We start from the raw sequence: 23076 nt of genomic DNA, 5'->3' as shown, positions 1-23076 counted from the left end.
GACAGAAAAAGGTATTAAATAATGCTTTATAGGGAAAAAAAGAGCTGTTGGAAGCATTAACTTTACTTCCAAAGCGTTGATTGACGCAGAGGTAAGGCTCAAATCACACCATTCAGGTGCGATGGAGTACTCAAAATTTGCAATGGACTGCCTTAGGCACCAGAAATGTGCAAAAGAAGTAATTTACCCTTTTGCAAAATCACGCTGCACTGAAATGCATGGTGCTAAGGCACCACATGTTCTAGTGTGTGTGAAAACACATGCAATAGCAGGTGCATGGAGGTGCCAATAAGAATTAATGGCACCACCACGTGTCTGCTAAAGGGTCTTCACGTTCTTGCAATATGTTCGCTCTATTATACCTTGCCCTCAGGATAACGATAACTTTTTCACAATCCTCAAAAAATTGTTCCACCTGTACTATTCATTTAATTATCAGTCCTAAATGCATCCTTTCAAACTATCTCCAAAACAAAAAAAAAATCATAAAGGAAGACAGAGGATGATCATAAAGGAAGTCCCTATCTAGGCAAATGAAAATCCACCTCACTCCCTCTCACTTCGCTCATCTCTCCTACCTATTAGTATATTTTTACTAACTGGAGCCTTCCATGACACTTCTTCAGAGAATGAAGACCAATTTTTTTGTTGCTGCCCCATGTCATGACATCATCACTCAGCTGCTGGAGTCTTCAGGACCCTGCCAATGGACCCAATAGGAAGCATCCATGTCACAAGGCAGCGATGTAAGCACCCAAAAAAGCACCTTCCTATTCTGTTCTGCAGTTCAGAAGCAAGTGAGGCTTGGGACCTGGTTGATTCAGGCAAGCATTTCCCCCATTTACTTTAGGTAGTTTTGTTTTTCAAATGTAAGTGTGAGTAGGGGGGGGGGGGGTGAGTATTGCTTATTGTTGGGCAGGGGGAGATAATCCTCAGGATCAGCTTTAAGATGACTAGCAGTCCAACTGCCTTATAAATAATAGGCTGGGTTCACATATATGCAAACTGGATGTTTTTTTTTAAACATACATGTTCGCCAGCACACCATGGATCTTGCACAGCAGTCCAAAGAGACTTTTTTTTGCAAAGAGATCACATCCCATCAGGATAAGTGCAACGTTTCAGAATCGCGCAGGACCCCTTCGTCATCACATGCCTGACGAAGGGGTCCTGTGTGACTCGGAAACGTAGCACTTATCCTGATGTGATGTTATCCCTTTGCAATAAAAAGTTTCTTTGGACTGCTGTGCAAGATCCATGGTGTGCTGGCAAACATGTATGTTTATTTGTGATAGATCCAGTGTCCAGCTGGTGATCGCTGCAGTACCCAAAACAGATGTGCCTATACCCAGGAAGGTGTGCAATGGGAATATGAACTATTTTTATGCCGCATCCAATTCGCATGACATGTGAATGCATCTCAATGGAGCCAGTTTACACATGTCCGGGGGTGGCGATGCGGTTTCAAAAAGGGTCCTGTGTGTTTTTGGGTCCGGTTCAGGTGCAAATTCAGGCAAAAATTTGCACCTTAATCGCACCTGAACCGGTGAACAGAAACGCACCGGACCCCGGACTGCAAACCCCAGCCACACATATGTGAACCTACATAAAAATGTACCATATAGATCATACGTAACAAAAGTGCGCTAGTATAAAACAAAAGAACAAAACTGTCCATAATGTGAAAACAGTTGGGATCAACAACTGAGAAAGTCTTTGCATCCAAAAGAGAGTGTTCTCAAATAAAGGAAAACCAACTGATGAATGGTGGGTGTAAGGAAATAATGAAGGTGGGTGTGACCTCTTCCCAAACAGCAATCCAAAAAGTGACTTTTAGAAAAGCATATCATTTTGTGATGACACCCAGTGATAGGAGTGGACTCTTACCACATTCAAGAGAGATGAAAGCGTGTACTGTGATAGCCAAAAGTCCAATTGGTCAGCTAGATGGAATGGAATCCCAAATGGAATGGATCAATCATCAGCTTCCCGGTTGGGGGGATCTATAGGCTTCCAGGGGTAGGGATACCACCAGAGAGATCGTACCAAAGAGAAGAAGGGACTAATAGTGCATTACCTCCATATTTATTGATAAAATAGGTGGAATAACACTTACAGAATCCAGAACAATAGACAGCGATACACTTAATAAAGTCACGGTCGCCTGCAGTGCGATCCGTGACAAATAGCAGCACGGCTGGCTCCCCCCGACGCGTTTCTACTGATGAGTCGGCTTCTGGGACTGTGAACCTAGCCTAAGAGGGTGTGTTTGAGCATTATACAGTACATATATATATATATACATAGTACATATATATATATATATATATATATATATATATATATATATATATATATATATATATATATATAAATATATTACTTTATTTAATATGTTTTTTACAAAAAGCATGAAGCGGCTTTCAAAAAAATGCTTTTGTAAAAATATCAAAAATTTCAAAAATTCTTTAGTACAATTCCTGTTTTTTTTTTTTTTACTTACAGCAAGAAAATGACAGCCTAACACATCAGTTCGTGAGTTTTGAAATGCGAGAAAGTCTTTGTCCCCTGAAAGTTGATCTATCTTGGAAACAATGTGACTTCAAAGCAGAAGATGCAGTAAGTTCACATGGCTGTACTAACTTGTGTGTTCATTTAACCCTTTTGCTGCCAGAGCAATTGTTTTTCATTTGACGCATAAAAACTAAAATTATTATTTTGTATATGAAAACGCACTTAAACTCCCAAACATTACATGTTTGCTAAAAGCAGAGACCCTGTAGAATATAATAATGTTAAGTTGAAGTTTTTTTTTTTTTTTTTAATGTTATACAATATTTTATCTGCTGTTTATTAAATCTATATTTTTAGTATAAAATACTCACAGATTAATTCTAGTGAACACAAATACAACGTAATCTCCAAGTTTTTGGTAAAATATGAAAGATGAGGTTCAGTAAGTTAACAAATATCAAAAATGTCCAGGCAAAAACCTGTGCATGCCTGTGTGACTACAGTACTCAACATTATCCATAAATGATGCCTAAGAAGCTTTTACAGGTTATCAATTCTGAGTTAATTGTAAATGATGCACTCAGGGATGAGAGGTAACTTCCTGATACATTGTGGGGGAGTGGTATGGGGTAAGTGACTATATATTACAAGTGTTTAAAAGTGATTGAGTTGCTTCTATGTGAAAACCAGCTGCTAGGAGTAAAAATGTAAACAAACTGGTGCTGTGGCAGCCAAGACTTTGTTTACATGCCAGTGCTGCAACTACTGAAACAGGCTTAGGGCTCTTTCACACGGGCGGTCCGATCAGATCCGCCTGTCAGTTTTTTAGGCGGATCTGATCGGATCCTCCATGCAGCTCTATGGGGCAGCGGGTGTCAGCGGAGACACCTCCGCTGACACCCGCTGCCATCCGTATCCGATCCTGTGCGTGAAATCTGGACGGATGGAAACCCTATTTTTCCATCCGTTCAGTAATCGGATCTGATGAGAGCGGACAAGCGGTCCGCTCTCATCCGATCCCCCATAGAGGGCAGCGGGGGCAGAGACACCTCCCTCTCCGCTCTGCAAGCGGAGACGGAGCTGTCATCCGCCGGCTCTGCGGGGATCGCGGATCGATCCTCGCTGAGCAACACGGATCCGCCTACGGAGGCGGACCGTGTGAAAGAGCCCTTAGGCCTCATGCACACAGGGTGTTTGAAAAAACGAGCTGCAAGGCCAGTTCTGACGCCAGGAAAAAGCAGCTGTAAAAACGCGACTTTAGAAGCGTTTTTCATTGGCATTATAGCCTGTTTTAGCCACGGTTAGTAGCGTTAGCGTATGCCAGCTTTTCTCTGCATTCTTCTATTTTTCAACCTCAAATCCAACGACTACAGCTTAAAAACATCTGACGTGGCCTAACACTGTATGCGGCGTTAAGCATCCTTTAGCAGCGTCAGGAGTTGTTACAGCTTAATGCTGCTGCTCCAGAATGCGCTCACCCTGAGGTTTTTTTACAGCTTAAAAATGCCTTTGCCACTTACAGCCCCTAAAAGCCTGTGTATGCATGAGGCCATACAATAACATGGAGGGGCATTTTTAACCGCTTCCTACCTGCCCGCCATCAAATGACGGCGGAGCAGTGCATCTATTGTTCTGGGACGCCGTCATATGATCTGCCTCTCTCTCACGCCCGCGGGGGGGCGCACAGAGCGGCGATTGTGGCCGCGCCGTGTTGCTAGGACATGGCGCGACCCTGATCTTGGTAAAGAGTCAATGGCATGTGTCCAATCACAGCCGGTCACATGTAAATGAGGAAGTGCCATTATTCGGCTCTCCTTACCTCACACTGTCAGAGTGTGAGGCGAGGAGAGCCGACCAGTAGCTCCTCCTCACAGGGGAGACAAGGACATGTAATCAGGGCACTGATTATCAGTGCCCTGATTACAGAAAATTTAAATAGAGTGCCAAACAGTGCCCAGCATCAATGCCCACAGTGCCTACAATCAGTGCCCACACTCAGTGCCCACCATCAGTGCCCACAATCAGTGCCCATAGTGTTGCCAGTCAGTGCCCCATCAGTGCCGCCTATCAGTGCCGCCCATCAATGCCGCCCATCAGTGCCCATCATTGCTGCCGTCAGTGCCGCCTCTCAGTGCCCATCAGTGCCACCTCTCACTGCCGCCTATCAGTGCTCATCAGTGCCGCCTATCAGTGCCACCTATCAGTGCCCATTAGTGTGGCATATTAGTACCTCCTCATTAGTGCCACCTCATCAGTGCCCATAAGTACCACCTTATCAGTGCAGCCTATCAGTGCCCATCAGTGCCGCCTCATCAGCGCACATCAGTGAAGGAGAAAAATGATTTATTTTCAAAATTGACTCTCTTTTTTTTTGTAAGAAATAAAAAACCCAGCGGTGATTAAAGAGGAAGTAAACCCTCCTCTGACACTTTTACCTATAGGTAAGCCTATGATAAGGCTTACCTATAGGTACTGTAAATATCTCCTAAACATGTACCGTTTAGGAGATATTTACCTTACATGCAGCCAGTGATGTCACTGGCGCATGTGCTCTGAAGGAACGGCCGCTGGTGCCGTTTCTTCAGAGCCCCGTGCCGTGACTGTCGGCTCTCGCGCGCGTGCGCGGGAGTGACGTCACCGCGGCTCCGGCCAATCAGATGGCCGGATGCCGTGATCCCGGAAGACGGGCCACTGGACATGTCGCCTGTCATACAGGTGAGCGGGCGGCACGGCGGGGGCTCGTTCTAAGGTAAGTATTTAATAATGAGCTAGTATGCAATGCATGCTAGCTCATTATGTCTTTCTCTTACAGGTTGCAAAAAAAAAAAAAAATAAAACTAATATGGGTTTACAACCTCTTTAAATACCACCAAAAGAAAGCTCTATTTGTGTGAAAAAAAATGATACAAATTTCATATGGGTACAGTGTAGCATGACTGCGCAATTGTCATTCAAAATGTGAGAGCGCTGAAAGCTGAAAATTGGCCTGGGCAAGAACGGGGTAAAAGTGCCCTGTATTGAAGTGGTTAAACTGCAAAAAAAAAAAACAAATGCCTGATGCTCCTAAAAGCAGCTGTAAAAACACCCTGTGTGAATGAGATCTTAAAAGAAAACTATATTGTTTAGTTTTTTTGTTTTTTTATTTCATTTTTATTTTGTGTTTGCATTTTTAAATTGACATTTTATATCAGTTTTAATATATTTGTAACCCCGGTTTTGGGAGGGGTGGTCATGAGATGACCCCCCCCCCCCTGAAGTTTACATCCATTTGCTCTAAAGCATCCTTTTTCAACTAGGGTGCTCAGGCACACTGGGGTGCCTTGAGATTTCTTCAGGGGTGCCTTAGCAAAATGCATAAAAATTGCCCAAAAATTGTATACAAGCCAGCGTCTGGATGAAGTCTGCCTTTTTAGTTACAAAAAGCCACAGGTCTTTCTTTGTGCCCCATTACAACCTTCTAGCTGCCGGCATCTTAACGACCAATGGCATCATCGATTGATATGGAGGATCTTAGTCGCCTGCACAGCATCTTTGTTTGACCCTCCTGTGCCCCTCTTCATCAGCGTGGGTTGATGGAGAAAAACTGAGGGAGAAGAGAAACATTGGAATACTAGGCAGTACCAGTTCATAAAAGTGTATTTGCTTTGGAAGAATAAATCCCCTCTAATGTTGGGTGTCCTACTTGGACTTGTGGATGTTCCTGCATTATGAAAAACTATTAGAATAGTTTTTACATTTTAGAAGGGGATGCCTCGAGACTGTCCATACAGAGAAGCACAGTTCTAAAGTACCTGTGTAAACCAGGAGATTTGAGCCTTTCAATGGTGGGAGATAGGGGCCTTTTTTGAATTTTCTTTTTACAGTGCCTTCACTGTGCCCCCAGGCAGATACACATAATTATAATTGGAACTGAAGGCAAAAAAATTAAAAATTGCAAACAGGCAGGTTCTTTGTTGCAGAACTGTTGCCACTATATATATTATACCTGTAATAAATAATTAGACTAACAATATGCCTCTTTAAGAATGAGGGCAATTATAAATTAATTCCCTGCCCCTAATTAAAGAACATGCACTGCCTACAATGGCTTGCTGAACACACATTACAAAAAGTGTCCAAGGAAAGTTTTTTTTGAAAAATTGGCAACTGTGAAAGTGCATGAATATATTTCAGATTAATGCTGAAAATATTGGAGCCTAACAGTCCTTAGATGAGGTTTATTTTCTTCAGTTTATATATTTTTTCCTTTATTTTTCACCGGTGAATAGCACACTTCCTGTCCTAGGGTGGCTACACTCACTTCCTGTGTCTGTGAAGGGAGCCATCGCTGTCTTCCCGGCTGGACTTTTTTTTACCTCCATAACACAGCAGGTGAGGGGAATAGTGAATTACACAAGGAAGGTCAAATGTTTTTATGCTTCCAATTGAACTCACTGGAAATCACAAGGCCACTGCATTTCTGGGAAAATAAACAGGTATTTCTGTACTTGCTGAAAAATTAAAACGAATGCTACCACCACATTTAAGGACTTGTAAGCTTCAATGCATACAGAATGCATCCAGAAAGTATTCACAGCACTTTTTCCACATTTTATGTTACAGCCTTATTCCAAAATCGAATAAATTCATTATTTCCCTCAAAATTCTACAAACATTACCCTATAATGACAACGTGAATGTAGTTTGTTTAAAATCTTTGCAAATTTATTAAAAACCAAAAATAGAAAAAACAAAATCCAGTGTATGTAGGTATTCTCAGCCTTTGCTAAATATTTTGTTGAAGCACCTTTGGCATCAATTACAGCCTCAAGTCTCTTTGAGTATGATGCTACAAGATTGGCACACCTATTTTTGGGCATTTTCTCCTATTCTTTTTTGCAGGACCTCTGACGCTTCATCAGGTTGGATGGGGAGCGGCGGTGCACAGCCATTTTCAGATCTCTCCAGAGATGTTTAAGTCTGGGCTCTGGCTGGTCCACTCAAAGACTTTCACAGAGTTGTCCCATAGCCATTCCTTTGTTATCTGGGCTGTGTGCATAGGGTCGTTGTCCTGTTGGAAGACGAACCTTCCCCCCAGTCTGAGGTCCAGAGCGCTCTGGAGTAGGTTTTCATCAAGGATGTCTCTGTATATTGCTGCATTCCTTTTTCTCTCGATCCTGACTAATCCTGATACAGGTTCTGCCGCTAAAAAACATCCCCACAGCATGATGCTGCCACCACCATGCTTCACTGTAGGGATGGTATTGGCCAGGTGATGAGCGGTGCCTGTTTCCTCCAGACATGACGCTTGCCTTGCAGGCCAAAGAGTTTAATCTTTGTTTCATCAGACCAGATAATTTTGTTTCTCATGGTCTGAGAGTCCTCCAGGTGCCTTTTGACAAACTCCAGGTGGACTGTCATGTGCTTTTTACTGAGGAGTGGCTTCCGTCTGGCCACTCTATCATACAGGCCTGATAGGTGAAGTGCTGCAGAGATGGTTGTTGTTCTGGAAGGTTCTCCTCTCTCCACAGAGAAATGCTGGAGGTCTGTCAGAGTGACCATGGGGTTCTTGGTCACCTCCCTGACTAAGGCCCTTCTCCCCAATTGCTCAGTTTAGCTGGGCAGCCCACTCTTGTCTAGGAAGAGTCCTGGTGGTTCCAAACTTCTTCCATTTAAGAATGATGGAGGCCATTGTGCTCATTGGGACCTTCAGTGCTGCAGACATTTTTCTGTACCCTTGCCCAGATCTGTGCCTGGATACAATCCTGTCTTGGGGGGTCTAAGGACAATTCCTTGGACTTCATGGCTTGGTTTGTGCTCTGATATGCACCTTTACCTGTGGGACCTTATATAGACAGTTGTGTGCCTTTCCAAATTATGTTCAATCAAATGAACTTACCATTGGTGGACTCCAATCAAGTTGTAGAAACATCTCATGGATGATCAGTGGAAACAGAATGCACTAAGTTCTATTTTGAGTGTCATGGCAAAGGCTGTGAATACTCATGTACATGTGATTTTTTTCTTTTTTTCTTTTTAATAAATTTGCAAAGATGTCAAACAAACTTCTTTCACTTCATCATTATGGGGTATTGTTTGTAGAATTTTGAGGAAAATAATTAATTTGTTTATATTTTGGAATAAGGCTGTAACATACCAAAATGTAGAAAAAGTGAAGCGCTGTAAATACTTTCTGGATACGCTATGAATATAGTTATTCTTGGGTTTAAATATTCTTGAATTTATAACATGCTTTAAGGCATAAACAAAGAACATGTTCTACTGCTGGTTGCCTCTAAACCCTAATAAGGTGCTGCAAGTGGAGACTGGTGGAGACGTAAAGGATGGTTTCCTTGGACTCACTAGTGCGCCCAGTGCCATAGCAATGTCAGACATTCACATAAATAATTCTATCTTGTTTTGGAATATGATAACTTTCTAGCCTCATTTATTTCCTAATCTATTTATTCATTCAGGAAAGAGGGGAATGCTCAGCAGATATTCTGCTCAACACAGCACAAAACACAAACACCGTTTTATCCAAAAAGTGTTATATTATTCCTAAAGGTATGTCAGCATATTGTTAATGTTATTATAATGCGCAAAGTGATAAAATGATGTAAAGTGAAATACAATATCAAACCAACAAGATTTCTGTTCTCACTTATTAAACCTCAGGCAATTGATTGCTGATTCACTGCTAGGCTTCTTTGTGATATGCATCATTAAATAATCCTGCATGACTCACTGAAAAAAATAGGTACCAACTAGAGAAAACCTCCTGTTGCCTATAAATACTGTAGGGACTACGAAGGCACAACACTGGAGACACCAATACTTAAAAAATGTGTACTTAATACAAAGATAAAAAAGAAGTAAAGACAATGGTATTATATACCATACATTATTAGAGTAAAACCCCCAGAATATTGTATTGATAAACTCAACAATACATACACAAACTAGGATAGTAGCAGTCCAATGTAAGTAAAATGATCTTTCAAAATGCCTGTAAGGTCAAAGTGTTTCGCCAGTTATTTTGGCTTCTTTAGGACCCAGACAAATGAAGATTGATTTTACTGTATAAAATAACATGCATATTAGCATAAACATATTCAAAAATATCATAATTCACAATACAACATAACAAGATAAAACAGCTCTGTGTGATCTGTGTGTTCATACCAGCAGTTCCATGTAAAGGAGTGTCCCAAACAATGTCTAGGGTGGGCATATGGGCAAAGCAGGTCCAGCTAACCCTGAGGAAAAACATATCCAAGCGCAGAGAGCCAGAATAAGATCTAAATATACAAAAAAGGAATAGTGTGATCTACCCTTAATCCCAGGGAGTATATCCCAGATAGGGATACATGGGGATATATAGGGATACATGTTCCATACTTGGTCAATTTTTAGATTTGAGTAAGCATGGTATATTGCCATGTGATTCTGTACAGCACAATGCCATAAAATGCAGCTGGGCTGAGTTGCAGTTTGGATGGGACACACAGAAAACAATTGTTTTCTGTGTGTCCCTGACTTGACTGGTGTTTTACAATGCAGTAAAAAACATGCTTCTCCGCAACATGGCACTATATCCTCTGTGATGTGAACATTCTTCGAAAAGATTTAGATGTTATTTGACGATCCATAGTGTGCTGGTGAATGTGTGCTTTTGATCTATGACGCCTCCAGTTCCAGCTACTCCTAAAGCCTCATTCAGGAAAGTGTGAGATGGGAATATTGACATTACAATGCATTAAAACACGTCACCTCAATGTGTGAATTAGCCCTAAAAGCAATAATGAGACATAGTAATTTTGGAGGTTGGAAATATTGACCATTTCCCAATTGGTCTCATTAAATTAACATGCTAATGTACTAATAAATTGACAGTGGCAAAGTAATAAAAAAGTGAAACTATAGGCAAAACATGTTTTTTCTCATTTTGTATACAGTAAGGGAGGGTTATAACCCCTGCAAGTTTTTTTTCTACCTATGTCCCATTGTGGAGATTTCCCTTTACCTCCTGTCCCGTAGCCAAAACAAGTAAGAGGAGATCCCTCCAGAGTGAGGTAGTCCCAGGTTTTCACCAGGGTCACCAGAGCTGTGTCCCCATTGGAAGATTTCCCTTTTACTCCTGTTCTGGTGACAACCCAAGATTTGGGGTTTTCTTTTACTTTCACTTTCAGTGGTAATGACAAACAGAACAAATAGGGAGGGTGAATCTACCTAACATGGGCACCAGGGGAGGACTGGGCCAGGGGGCAGGGGGGCAATTGCCCCCGGGCTGCTCTGATGCCCCATAAAAGCGGCTGCACCGCTTCTGCCACAGACATACCTAAAGGATTCCTGGTGAAGAGAAGTACAATGTGTCCACCGCTGACCTACTGAGTGCGGGAAAAAGACAAGGACAGAGAACAGGCCTCCCCCCAGCATGGATTGTGTAAACTATTTCTGAACAGAGGCCAGTTCCATGCACCACTGGAGACTTTCCTTCCCAGCCAGCCCCGATCAAGCTGTCCCAGCTCCCCCTAACCGCCCCCTGCTGGCCAGGTCAGGAACTCAGATTCCACCAATGAGTAGAGAGTACTTGGAGTGGAGCTCAGGAGGAGGCAGAGAAGAGGGAAAGTGGGAGTGATGCCGATTCGCTGCACCATGGGCTTCTGGTTTGTACTTGCCCCCTGGGCCAAAGGTTGCCAGTCAGCCCCTGATGGGCACAGACAGCAATAAAAAGCTGACAGGGGTTCTAATCCCTCCCCACTCTACCTAAAACAAAATAAAAAAAGTTTTACTTTTAGTTCTACTTTAATGTAGGTAGGTAACAACAACATCTTCATAATATATACTTGATGTGTAATTTTCTATACTTCATATAGTCTTAACTCTGCACAATCAAATGCTTGACTGTATGGACATTAAAGTTGTCTGTGAAGTTATTTTTAAAGATGTCATTTTATTTTTTAATGGTACAATATACTGCTTTTATGTAAAAGTACATTTCTGTTTCATGCTTTATTGCTAGTTGTAGAACCTACAGTGAGTGTCGTTATTGCTCAATGCCTGGGATGTTATCAACCTATAGACCCAAACAATGAGGAGCATTCAACAATTTTACAATCTGCAATGGAAAACGTTAACAAGATTTTACACCACCCATTCTACTTTGCGTTGGAAAATGTTACAAAAGCTGAACGCAAGGTGAGCAATATTTTTTTTAATGTGCTAACCTTTAGTAATGATTAGGGATAAGCTTTAAGCAGTAGTAAACTACCACTTTAAACTTGTACCAGCTTACAATAAGGCCTACCCGTAGGTACAATGAATATCTCCTAAATGTGCACTGTTTTGAAAAAAAAAGCACTCAAGCACCAGCTGATAATGTCACTGGCGCATGGGCAGTGTAAGACTAAGTCAATACAAATCTTCCCTCCAAAAATACAATTCTTGCCTCCACACTGCAAAACTGACAATTGTTTATCACTCTCATTAACACCTTCTCATCCAGTCCCTGTCAACTCTTTTCTACCTTTAAAGCCCCGTACACACGTAGCGATTGTCGGCCGAACGATCGGCCGTCTTTTGTCCGGTGCTGTCCTGTCGGTTGAAAAGTGCTAAAGACTGCACACTAATTTTGTCAGCCAACAACAGCCGACTGCAGAAGTGATGTCATGTGATGGTTAACTTTCCATGTGTTTTTTCTTCTCTGAGCACGCCCAGTCTTGCTCATCTGCTGTTTGTCGGCCGAATTCTGTACTGACTGAGGAACAATCGGCCGTTCTGGTGTTGGCCAACAAAAATTTTAAAGCCTGCACACCAGATTCTGTTCGGCCGAAAAGTCGCAGTCGGTTGTCGGAAGCATCATACTAACAAGCCGACAATCGGCCGATCAGACGTTGGCCGAATATTTACGGCCGACAATCGCTACATTTGTACGGGCCTTAACTCTCTACTTTGTCCTCCACTGCCTCCACCCACTAAATCACTCACTGCCAGGAGATTGCTAATCACTTCAAAAATAAGATTGATTCAATTGGTCATGAAATCTCCATTCTACAGGTATCTCCCCCACCTAACACCCCAAGTTAATAGGTACAATCAACACTCCCCTTATTCAAACCTACTACCATAGACAAAGTTGCTATACTCATTTCTAACCCCCACCTAACCACCTGTCCCTGGACTCTATTCCCTTTCAAATGCTACGATCACCCTCTGACTCTATCCTACATCTTCAATCTCTCCCTCTCTTCTGGCATCTTCCTCAATGCTCTAAAACATGCATTGGTCACCCCCATACTTAAAAAGCTGTCCTTGGACCCCACCAATCTTAACAATCTGTGACCTATCTCCTTGCTCCCCTTTTGTTCTGGACCTTTCGGCTGTCTTTAATACGGTTGACCACCTCCTCCTACTCAAAAAACTTTACTCCTTCAGTATCCGTGACTGTGCTCTTCACTGGCTTTCATCCTACCTACCCCACCGCACCTTCAGTGTCACTTACAATTCTACTACCTCCTCTCTTCTTCCTTTCTCTGTTGGGGTCCCCCAAGGTTTTGTTCTTGGACCTCTCTTATATTCAATGTACACCTCCTCCCTGGCTGTCAATATCATTTCTATGCTGATGACACCCAAATCTATCTCTCCACCCCTCATCTCACTCCGTCAGTCTCCTAACGCATCACTAACTTTCTAACAGACATACCGTATCTGTCTGGATGTCACACCACTTTCTCAAACTCAACTTGTCCAAAACCGAGATCATAATATTTCCTCCCCCACATGCCTCTTCCCCTGACTTCTCTGTCAAGAGCAAAGGGACAACCATCCACCCATCCCCGCATGCCAGGGTGCTAGGTGTTATCCTGGACTCTAAACCCTATTTTCAACCCCACATCCAATCACTTTCCAAGGCTTACTGTCCCAACCTCCGCAACATCTCTAAAATCCCTTCCTAACCAATAAAACCACAAAGCTCCTTATTCTCTCCCTGGTTATCTCTCGCCTTGACTACTGCAACTCCCTCATCGTTGGCTTACCTTTAATTAGGCTATCCCCTCTTCAGCCCATCATGAATGCTGCTGCCAGATGCATTCACCTTACAAATCGCTCAGCGTCTGCTACCCCTCTCTGCCAATCCCTCCATTGGCTCCCACTCACCCAACAAATTAAATTCAAAATACTAACAATAACTTACAAAGCTATCTGCAACTCGGCCCCCCAGCTACATCACTAGCCTGGTCAAAATACCAACCAAATCATCCTTTCCATTCCTCCCAAGATCTCCTGCTCTCTAGCTTCTTTGTCACCTCCTTCCATACTCATCTCCAGGACTTCTCCAGAGTCTCTCCCATTGTTTGGAATTCCCTCTCCCAATCTATACGATTGTATGCTCTAATGGGCGGGGCCCTCTGATTCCTCTTGTATTAAATTGTATTGTAACTGTACTGCCAGAACATTGTAAAGCGCTGCGCAAGCTGTGGGTGCCATATAAATTCTGTATAATAATAACAAAAAGCATAAGTAAACCACCAAACTAATAAAGAGTGAAATCTACTGGGTACCATCCATCATGAACTGCTAGCACTCCAACAGATATACTGTACTGTGCTGTGAAATTCTGTAAATTAAGAATGCTTTCAGGAATGTGTTTCTGAATGTGTGAAAAATGTTAATAGTTTTTTTTAATCAATTACCAATATGGAGAGTCAATTAACAGAATCCAAATCAATATTTGGTGTGACCAACCTTTTCCTTCAATATAGCTTTAATTCTTAAGGTACACTTGCACACAGTTTTGAAGAAACTGGGCAAGTAGGTGGTCCAAACATCTTGGAGAAGTAACCACAGATCTTCTGTGGATGTAGGCTGCTTCAGATCCTTCTGTCTCTTCATGTAATCCCAGACAGCCTCGATAATGTTGAGACCTGGGCTCTGTAGGAGCCAAGCCATCAATTCCAGGACTGTTTGTTATTCTTTACACTGAAGATAGTTCTTAATGCACGCTGCATGCATGGGGTCTTTGTCCTGCTGCAGAATAAAATTGGGGCCAATTACAGGCCTTCTTGATGGTATGGCATGATGGGTAAGTATCTTTCTGTATTTCTCAGCATTGAGGACACAATTAATCCTGACCCAATCTCAAACTCCATTTGCCAAAATGCAGCCCCAAACTTGCAAGGAACCTCCACCATGCTTCACAGTTGCCTGCTGTCTCTCATTATTGTACTGCTATCCAGCCCTTTGTGAACAAACTGACTTTTGTTACAGCCAAATAACTAAAGTTTTGACTCATCTTCCAGCACACCTTCTGCCATTTTCAGTTTCTACATTTTTGTGCATAGGACATGAAAACAAGACTAAGCGACTCAGCTATGCATGAAAACAAACTAGGGTGCAGAAAAATGTCATGAGTGAAAATTTGAAATATTTGGCTGTAGCAAAAGGCAGTTTGTTGCCATACCCCAGGAGACACCTTATATAAGGAAACGCATAGGGAAGAATTGTTGTACGTGATGTCATCACAAATCTTGTAGTCCAGAAGCCGGACATTTGAATCCAGCTCAGACCAGCTTGTGTTCTTAAAGGCATTGTGTATCTGCACACTTGTAAGTATTTTGACTGTTTTAATAAATCATTGCACATGCAATTTTACACTGTGGCATTCTTGGCTTCTTTTGCATGAGCATCTTGGAACTTTGGACGGTGTCTAAGAGGAGTATCCTGTTTTACCACAGAGGATTCCTTATTTTCTTATGCATATTGACTTCTAGACATGTGCAGTTAATTTCGTTCCAAATCAAATTTTCGAACGATTTTTCAGTTTTCGGAAATACAGATGTATCCGAATTACAATAGTATCAAATTTAAACAAATCCGAAAAATAACGGGAAAAAAATCCAGACAAAATTTGAATCAATTAGAATAGTTTTTGAATACATTTTGAATAGTTTTCAAATTTGAATAGTTTTTGATTTGTTTTCCAGTTTCCAAAGAGAATAAAATAGAATAGAAAGTAAAGCAATAGAATAGGAAAACATTTAATTGAATAAAATATAAAGACTATAACCATCTTCTAAAATTCTAATTTTTAATTAGAATAAATATGAATTAGAATATATAAGAAAAGAATAGAATAGAAAAAATTGAATAAACTATAATAGAATAGAAAAGAATAGAATTGAAAAAAACAATAGAATAGAATAAATATAATAATGTCCCAGAATTCAAATAGAATCTATTTGAATTTGAATAGAATAGATTAGAATAGAAAATACCAAAATTGTATAGATACAAAACAACAGACTAGAATAGAATAGAACAGAATAGAACGATTATAATCATTCTTCAAAATTCAAATTTTTAAAAGGATAAATTTAAATTAAATAGCACAGAATAGAATAGAATAGACTAGAAATTAGTAGAATAGAAAAGAATAGAAGAGAATAAAAAAATTGAATAAAATACAAAGAATATAACCAACAATTCAAATTTTTGAATAGAATAAATTTGAATTAGAATACACAAGAAAATAATAGAATCGAAAATAATTAAATAGAAAAAAAGATAAGAATAGACTATAATATAATAAAAAGAATAGAATAAAAAAACAATAGAATAGAATAGAATAAATATAACCATGTCCCAGAATTCAAATAGAATCAATTGGAATTTGAATAGAATAGAAAAAATTTGATTAGAATAGAAAATAACAGAATAGTATAGCAAAAACAGAATAGAATAGAATAGAATGAATATAATCATCTACTGAAATTCGAATTTTGAAAAGAATACGTTTGAATTTGAATAGAATAGAACAGAATATAAAATAATAGAACAGAAAAGAATATAATAGAATAGAATAAAAAATAATTTAATAACATATAAATAATATAACCATCTTCTGAAATTTGAATTTTTAAATAGAATAAATTTAAATTAGTATACATAAGAAAATAATATAATATAAAAAGAATAGAACATACAAAAAGAGTATAATAGACTATAATACAAGTGAAAAGAATTAAAAAAAACAATAGAATAGAATAGAATAGAATAGAATAGAATAGAAACATGTCTCAGATTTCAAATAGAATCAGTTAGAATTTGAATTAAATAGATTAGAGTATAAAATAATAGTATAGAAAATAATAGAATAAAATAGAATAAAAAAGAATTGAATGAAATATAAAGAATATAACCATCTTCTGAAATTCAAATGTTTTAAAAAGAATAAATTCAAATTCGAATACATAGGAAAAGAATAAAATAGAAAAAAATAGAATAGACTATATTAGATTAGAAAATAATAGAATTAAAAACAATAGAATAGAATGGAATAGAATAAATATAACCATGTCACAGAATTCAAATAGAATCAATTTGAATTTGAATAGAATAGAAAATAGGTTTGAATAAAATAGAAAATAACAGAATAGTGTAGAAAAAAACAACAGACTAGAATAGAAAAGAATAGAATAGGACTAGAATAGAACAAACATAATCATCTTCCGAAATTTGAATTTTCAATAGAATAAGTTTGAATTTGAATAGAATAGAATAGGTTTGAATGGAATATAATAGAAAAGAAAATAAAAGAATAGAAAAGAAGAGAAAATAATAGAATAGAATAAAAAACTGAATTAAAAAAACAATTGAATAGAATAGAAAAGAAAAAATATAACCATTTTCCAAAATCCAAATAGAGTAAATTCAAATTTAAATAGAATAGAAAAGAAGAGTTTATATATGAAGATGGTTATATTCGTTCTATCCTATTCTATTCTGTTGTTTTTTTTCTGTACTATTGGGTAATTTTCTATTCTAATCTATTATTTTCCATTCTATTTAAATTCGAATTGATTCTGTTTGAAATTTGGTAAATGGTTCTATTCTTTTGTATTCTATTCTTTTCAATTCGAATTTCAGAAGATGGGTATATTCTTTCTATTTTATTCTATTCTTTTTTTATTCTATTCTATTCTATTGTATTATATTATATTATATTGTATTATATTCTTTTATTTTCTATTCCATTTTATTCGGTTTTACTCCATTGTATTCTACTCTTTTATTTTCTGTTATATTCTTTTCAATTATTTTCTATATTTTTTCTATTCTATTCCTTTATCTTCTTTTCTATTTTATTGTCTTTGGAAATTGGAAAACAAATCAAAAATTCAACAAATGTGAAAACTTTTTCGAATTTGAAAACTTTTCGCATTTGAAAAATGTTTGACTTTGAAAACTTTTCGAATTCGCATTTGAAAACTTTTTGAATTTGAGGGGAAAAAAAGGACATCAATTTTATTTGGGTACTGCGTCGCACGAACGTGCAATTGTCAGTTAAAATAACGCAGTTCCGTATTGGAAAAAAATGGCCTGGTCATTATGGGGGATAAAACCTTTTGGAGCTGAGATGGTTTAAATAGCACAGTGCCACATAGCAAAAAGTGGCCTGGTCCTGAGGGGGTAAAACCTTCCAGGGCTGAAGTGGTTAAATAGAGTGTCAAATGAACACTGTGGTGTGGTGTGGTGTGGTGTGGTGTTCATGAGTGTGAAAAGTAAACCACTAAACTAAGGATTTTGTCATATAAATCTTTTAGTAAAAAACCCAGAGTTGAAAAAACTATTTCCAGTAATAAAGTGCAATCTTGCCTTTACCAAGTGCAATCAATATTTTTGCTTTATCTTGTAGTAGGATGCAGTGTACCACTACTATCCTGTGTAGACACAAGTTTGGTTTATGTTTGACTCTGAATATAAAAATGATTTAAAATATTTGAAAGTGCAATTGCAATGCAGTTTCAAGTGCAATCAAACAAATGTGCAAACCAATGCTAGATGTGCAACAACGCATAAATATACATCGAAACTATTTTTCCATCATAAATGTTATAATAAATTCAAAAGTGCAATAGTGCAATGCCCAGTGCAATCAAGAAAAATGTGCAATTATTGCAATGTATGTAAGTTTCAATATGCTTATAAATGTTGCAATTATATTAATTTTGCTATGGTCCACAACTGGTATTTTTAAAGTGATTTTGTGCAGATGTAGATTTTAGATTATGGCGTGGAATTTGTGCAATAAAGGATGACCATTTATGCTCAAGTGACAGAGTGCAGAATATTCATAATTAAAGTGCTTAGTGGGTATAAATATGCTCAATAAATGATATATATACAACAAGAAAGGTATGACTATTTTATATGACTATTTTATAATATATTGCACTTATAAAATAGTCATACCTTTCTTGTTGTATATATATAATTTATTGAGCATATTTATACCCACTAAGCACTTTAATTTTGAATATTCTGCACTCTGTCGCTTGAGCATAAATGGTCATCCTTTATTGCACAAATTCCACGCCATAATCTAAAATCTACATCTGCACAAAATCATCTGCACCTTTAATATGCACTTTGAAACTTACACACATTGTAATAATTGCACATTTTTCTTGATTGCACTGGGAATTGCACTGTTGCACTTTCGAATTTGCACATCTAGCAGTGGTTTGCACATTTGTTTGATTGCACTTGAAACTGCATAATTGCATTTTTAAATAAATTAAATAATTTTCATATTCAGAGTCAAACCTAAACCAAACTTGTGTCTACACAGGATAGTAGTGGTACACTGCATCCTACTACAAGATATAGCAAAAATATTGATTGCACTTGGTAAAGGCACGATTGCACTTTAATACTGGAAATTGTTTTTTCAACTCTGGGTTTTTTACTAAAAGATTTATATAACAACCATCACTCAGTAAGGGTAATAGCGCCTCACTATACCACATTTCTATTTAAGCACACACTTAAATTGACGGCGAAATTACCCCAATTTTTCACACTTTAAGGGTAGGCGCGGCATTTCATATATACAATTAAGGATTTTGTCAGACTTGCCTAAGAAAGCGATTCTGTCTCTTTCTGCGATGTCAGTGCTCCCCTTTGTTGCCAGCCCTTCCATCTTCACCCACTCTTCTTTCAGGTTTGGAGCCTTCAGCTTCTTGATTGGCCAGGCCCGGATGACATAACTATAATGCATGCGCACAATTAATTATTTGTTAACTTTTCTATCCACCTTTTATAAATTCATATATATACAGGAAGCCACAGGGGTGTATTTGAAATGCCTGAGGTCTGATAAGATTTCATTCCATCCTGTTCAGGTGTCTAAGATATATTTGCTAGCTCATGCTTGATCTGTTTTAGGTTATCAGTGGATGGATCTATAATCTGGAATTGAATATCATACAAACAAGTTGTTCTAGGAGTTTATATAGTAATGTGAGCACAGAAGAATGCACAATTGATATAAATGGGGTGAGTGTTTTGACCGTTTATATGGGTATTTTGTAGTACATGTCCTTACAAAAGTATTCAGACCGTTGATCAAGTCTTTCTTTTTGTTGAATAACACAATTTTAACCACATTTTGTTTTCTGTGATATTTAAATATCAAAATCCTGATATTCAAAGCTAGCAAAAAATGTTGAATCTTTGGGGGTAAATTGTGCCATCTTTTCACACTGCAAGAAATAGTTGAAGGAATGGTTCACAAACTGTTATTTTTACAAAAATGGTAGAGACTGTTGTAGGTAAAAATTGCAAACAGTCAACTGTCTAACAATCAGTCAGAGTTCATGTTTCAGCTTCAAATAAAAACTAGAAAAATGATAGTTAAAAACCTATTGGGTGCTAGGAGCAAAGAAAAATGTTCTTGTTAGTATACTTTTTCAAATATCAGGAAACTATCTATAAAGAAGTTGCAAAAATGATTACCTTAATGACAGGTTGTAACATCTTTGTAGCCTGCTCCCCAAATGTATTATTCTTTAAAACTAAAATAGTGTAAAAAGTTTATATTAATAACTCGGCTAACATGGAGGATCTCTGAGGAAGCAATGTGTGAACAACTTGTTCTGCGAAACACATGTTTTCCAACAACTATACTTTCAAGTAGATGGTACAATAAACTCTCCGAGCTGTTATGGGTTTACAATATACAATTTATATGTATTTTATAGTAATTTTTATTTATTTTGTATGTGAATAAATGTTATCTTTTTATATAAATGGTTAAAATTTGATGTGCTCATTCATTTGTGACAAGTCTACATCCTTTAAAGTCCAATTTCCTTGGGTGGGAGACTAATCTCTCCTTTAAAAAAAAACCCTTTCTTGTTCTCTCAAAGTGTAAAAATTGTATTTCACACCCTCATTGTTCTCAGAGCAGTTATTTTTTCTTCAACAACTTGCCGACCATGCTTTTGCCGATTGACGGCTACAGTGCGGCCGGCCAGTTCTGAGAGGGTGTCATATGATGTCCTCCCGTGATTCTTGTATCCTCAGGACACAGCTGATCACAAATCGGGGTATAGAGCCAATCAGCAGTTTTTTTCCCACATGATCAGCTGTGTTCAGTCACAGCTGATCACGATGTAAGCACAAGCCGATTATCAGCATTCCTTCCCTCAGGCTGTCAGCGGGAGGAGAGGAGAGCCGATAACTGGCTTGTGTAAAAGGGACATCTACACTGATAATCAGGGCACTGATTATCAGTGTCCTGATTATGAGTGTAGTCCCACCAGTGCTGCCTATCAGTGCCCACCAGTGCTGCCAATCAGTGCCCACTAGTCCTGCCAATTTGTGCCCACCAGTGTTGCCAATCAGTGCCCATCGGTGCTGCCAATCGGTGCCTCCTCATCAGTGCCACCTATCAGTGTCCATCAGTGCCACTTGTCAGTGAAGCCTCATCGGTGCCTCCTCATCGGTGCGCACCAGTGTCGCCTTGTCAGTGCTCATCTGTGCAGCCTATTAGTGCCCATCCGTGCAGCCTCAGTAGCGCAAATCAGTGAATGAGAAAAAATATGTTTGCAAAATCTTATAACAAACTATGAAAAACTTTTATTTATTTTTTTTCCACATTTTTTGGTCTTTTTTAATTTATTTAGCAAAAAATAAAAAACCCAGTGGTGATTAAATACCACCAAAAGAAAGCTATATTTGTGTGAAAATAATTATAAACATTTCATATAGGTACAGTGTTGCTTGGCAGCGCAATTGTCATTCAAAGTGTGACAATGCTGAAAGCTGAAAATTGGCCTGGGCAGGAAGGAGGTAAAAGTGCCCAGAAGGCAAGATTAATATGTGTTTCTATAGCTGTATTTAATATAGCCAGTTTATTTCACCAGTTCAAAGAAAACTGGCAATATTTTTTCTAAAAAAAAAAAAAAACCTCCTCATAGGATTTAAGAACAATCTGGTGAAAATGAACAAAAAATCACATTTAGCTTTAGTGAGGATAAAATTGGCATTAATGCCAAAACATCCTTATAAACAGCCCAAAAGTCAAAGTTGTAAAATCTGACTAAAGAAGCAACATTTACATTTGGCTGCTTTGTTACTGCAAAAGGAGGCTTTAAAAATAATACATTTAGGTTCAATGCTTATATTAGCAACATCAGTGCCCATCAGTGCAGCCTATCAGTGCCTATCAGTGCTGCCTCCTCAGTGCCCATGGATGGGAGAGTTTGGGATGGAGGGCCTACACAGAGTCCTGACCTCAACCCGATAGAACACCTTTGGTATGAATTAGAGCGGTAATTGCGAGCCAGGCCATCTCGTTCAGGACTCCTAAACCTTGTGGATAGCCTTCCCAGAAGAGTTGAAGCTGTTATAGCTGTTTGCCAACCCAATATTGAACCCTACAGACTAAGACTGGGATGCCCTTGAAGTTCACGTGCGTGTAAAGGCAGGTGTCCCAATACTTTTGACAATTTAGTGTACATTTACCACTTCTGGACCGGAAGGTTTTACCCCCTTAATGACCAGGACATTTTTTGTGATACGTCCCTGCGTTACTTTAACTGACAATTGCGCTGTCGTGCGACATGTACCCAAATAAAATTGATGACCTTTGTCCCCACAAATAGATCTTTCTTTTGGTGGTATTTGATCACCTGTGCAATATATATTTTTTGCGTTATAAACAATAAAAAGAGTGACAATTCTAAAAAAAAAAAAAAAAAGCAATATTTTTTACTTACTGCTATAGAACATTCCCAATGAAAAAAATCAAAAAATCTAATTTTTTCATAATTTTAGGCCAATATGTATTCTGCTACATATATTTGGTAAAAAAAAATCCCAATTAGTGTATATTGGTTTGTGCAAAAGTTATCGCGCCTACAAACTAGGGGAAAAATTTATGTCATTTTTTTTTACTAGTAATGGCAGCAATCAGCGATCTTTAGCGGGACTGCGACATTGTGCCAGACAGATCGGACACCTGACTGACATTTTTTACACTTTTGGGGGGACCAGTGACATTACTACAGTAATCAGTGCTAATAATATGTACTGTTACTGTACTGACACTGGCAGGGAAGGGGTTAACACCAGGGGTGATCAAGGGGTTAAATGTGTCCCTAGAGGGTGCTTTCTAACTAGGAGGGGGATGGGCTTGCTGTATGAACACAGAGACCTGTGTTCCTAAATAGGAGGAATACAGAATCCCTGTATTCATCACTGACAGAACAGTGGCCTGCCGTGTTTACATCGGCA

The 23076-nt window shown here is 38.7% G+C and overlaps 1 protein-coding gene across 1 annotated transcript in view; it reads left to right on the top strand.

Moving 5' to 3' along the window:
* The window catches only part of LOC309551335 (T-kininogen 2-like), a 54494-nt gene that overhangs the window by 2127 nt on the left and 29291 nt on the right, over positions 1-23076 (top strand). Inside the window, exons 2-5 of the mRNA XM_082251884.1 lie at positions 2506-2619; positions 8970-9060; positions 11519-11694; positions 19723-19833. Of these exons, the coding sequence (XP_082108010.1) occupies positions 2506-2619; positions 8970-9060; positions 11519-11694; positions 19723-19833 (492 nt within the window). The remainder of the gene's footprint in view (positions 1-2505; positions 2620-8969; positions 9061-11518; positions 11695-19722; positions 19834-23076) is intronic.

Source organism: Pelophylax lessonae, assembly GCF_965119305.1.
Source record: "Pelophylax lessonae genome assembly, chromosome: 3".
NCBI classification, from domain to species: domain Eukaryota; kingdom Metazoa; phylum Chordata; class Amphibia; order Anura; family Ranidae; genus Pelophylax; species Pelophylax lessonae.
This window is presented reverse-complemented; position numbering and strand designations above follow the sequence as displayed.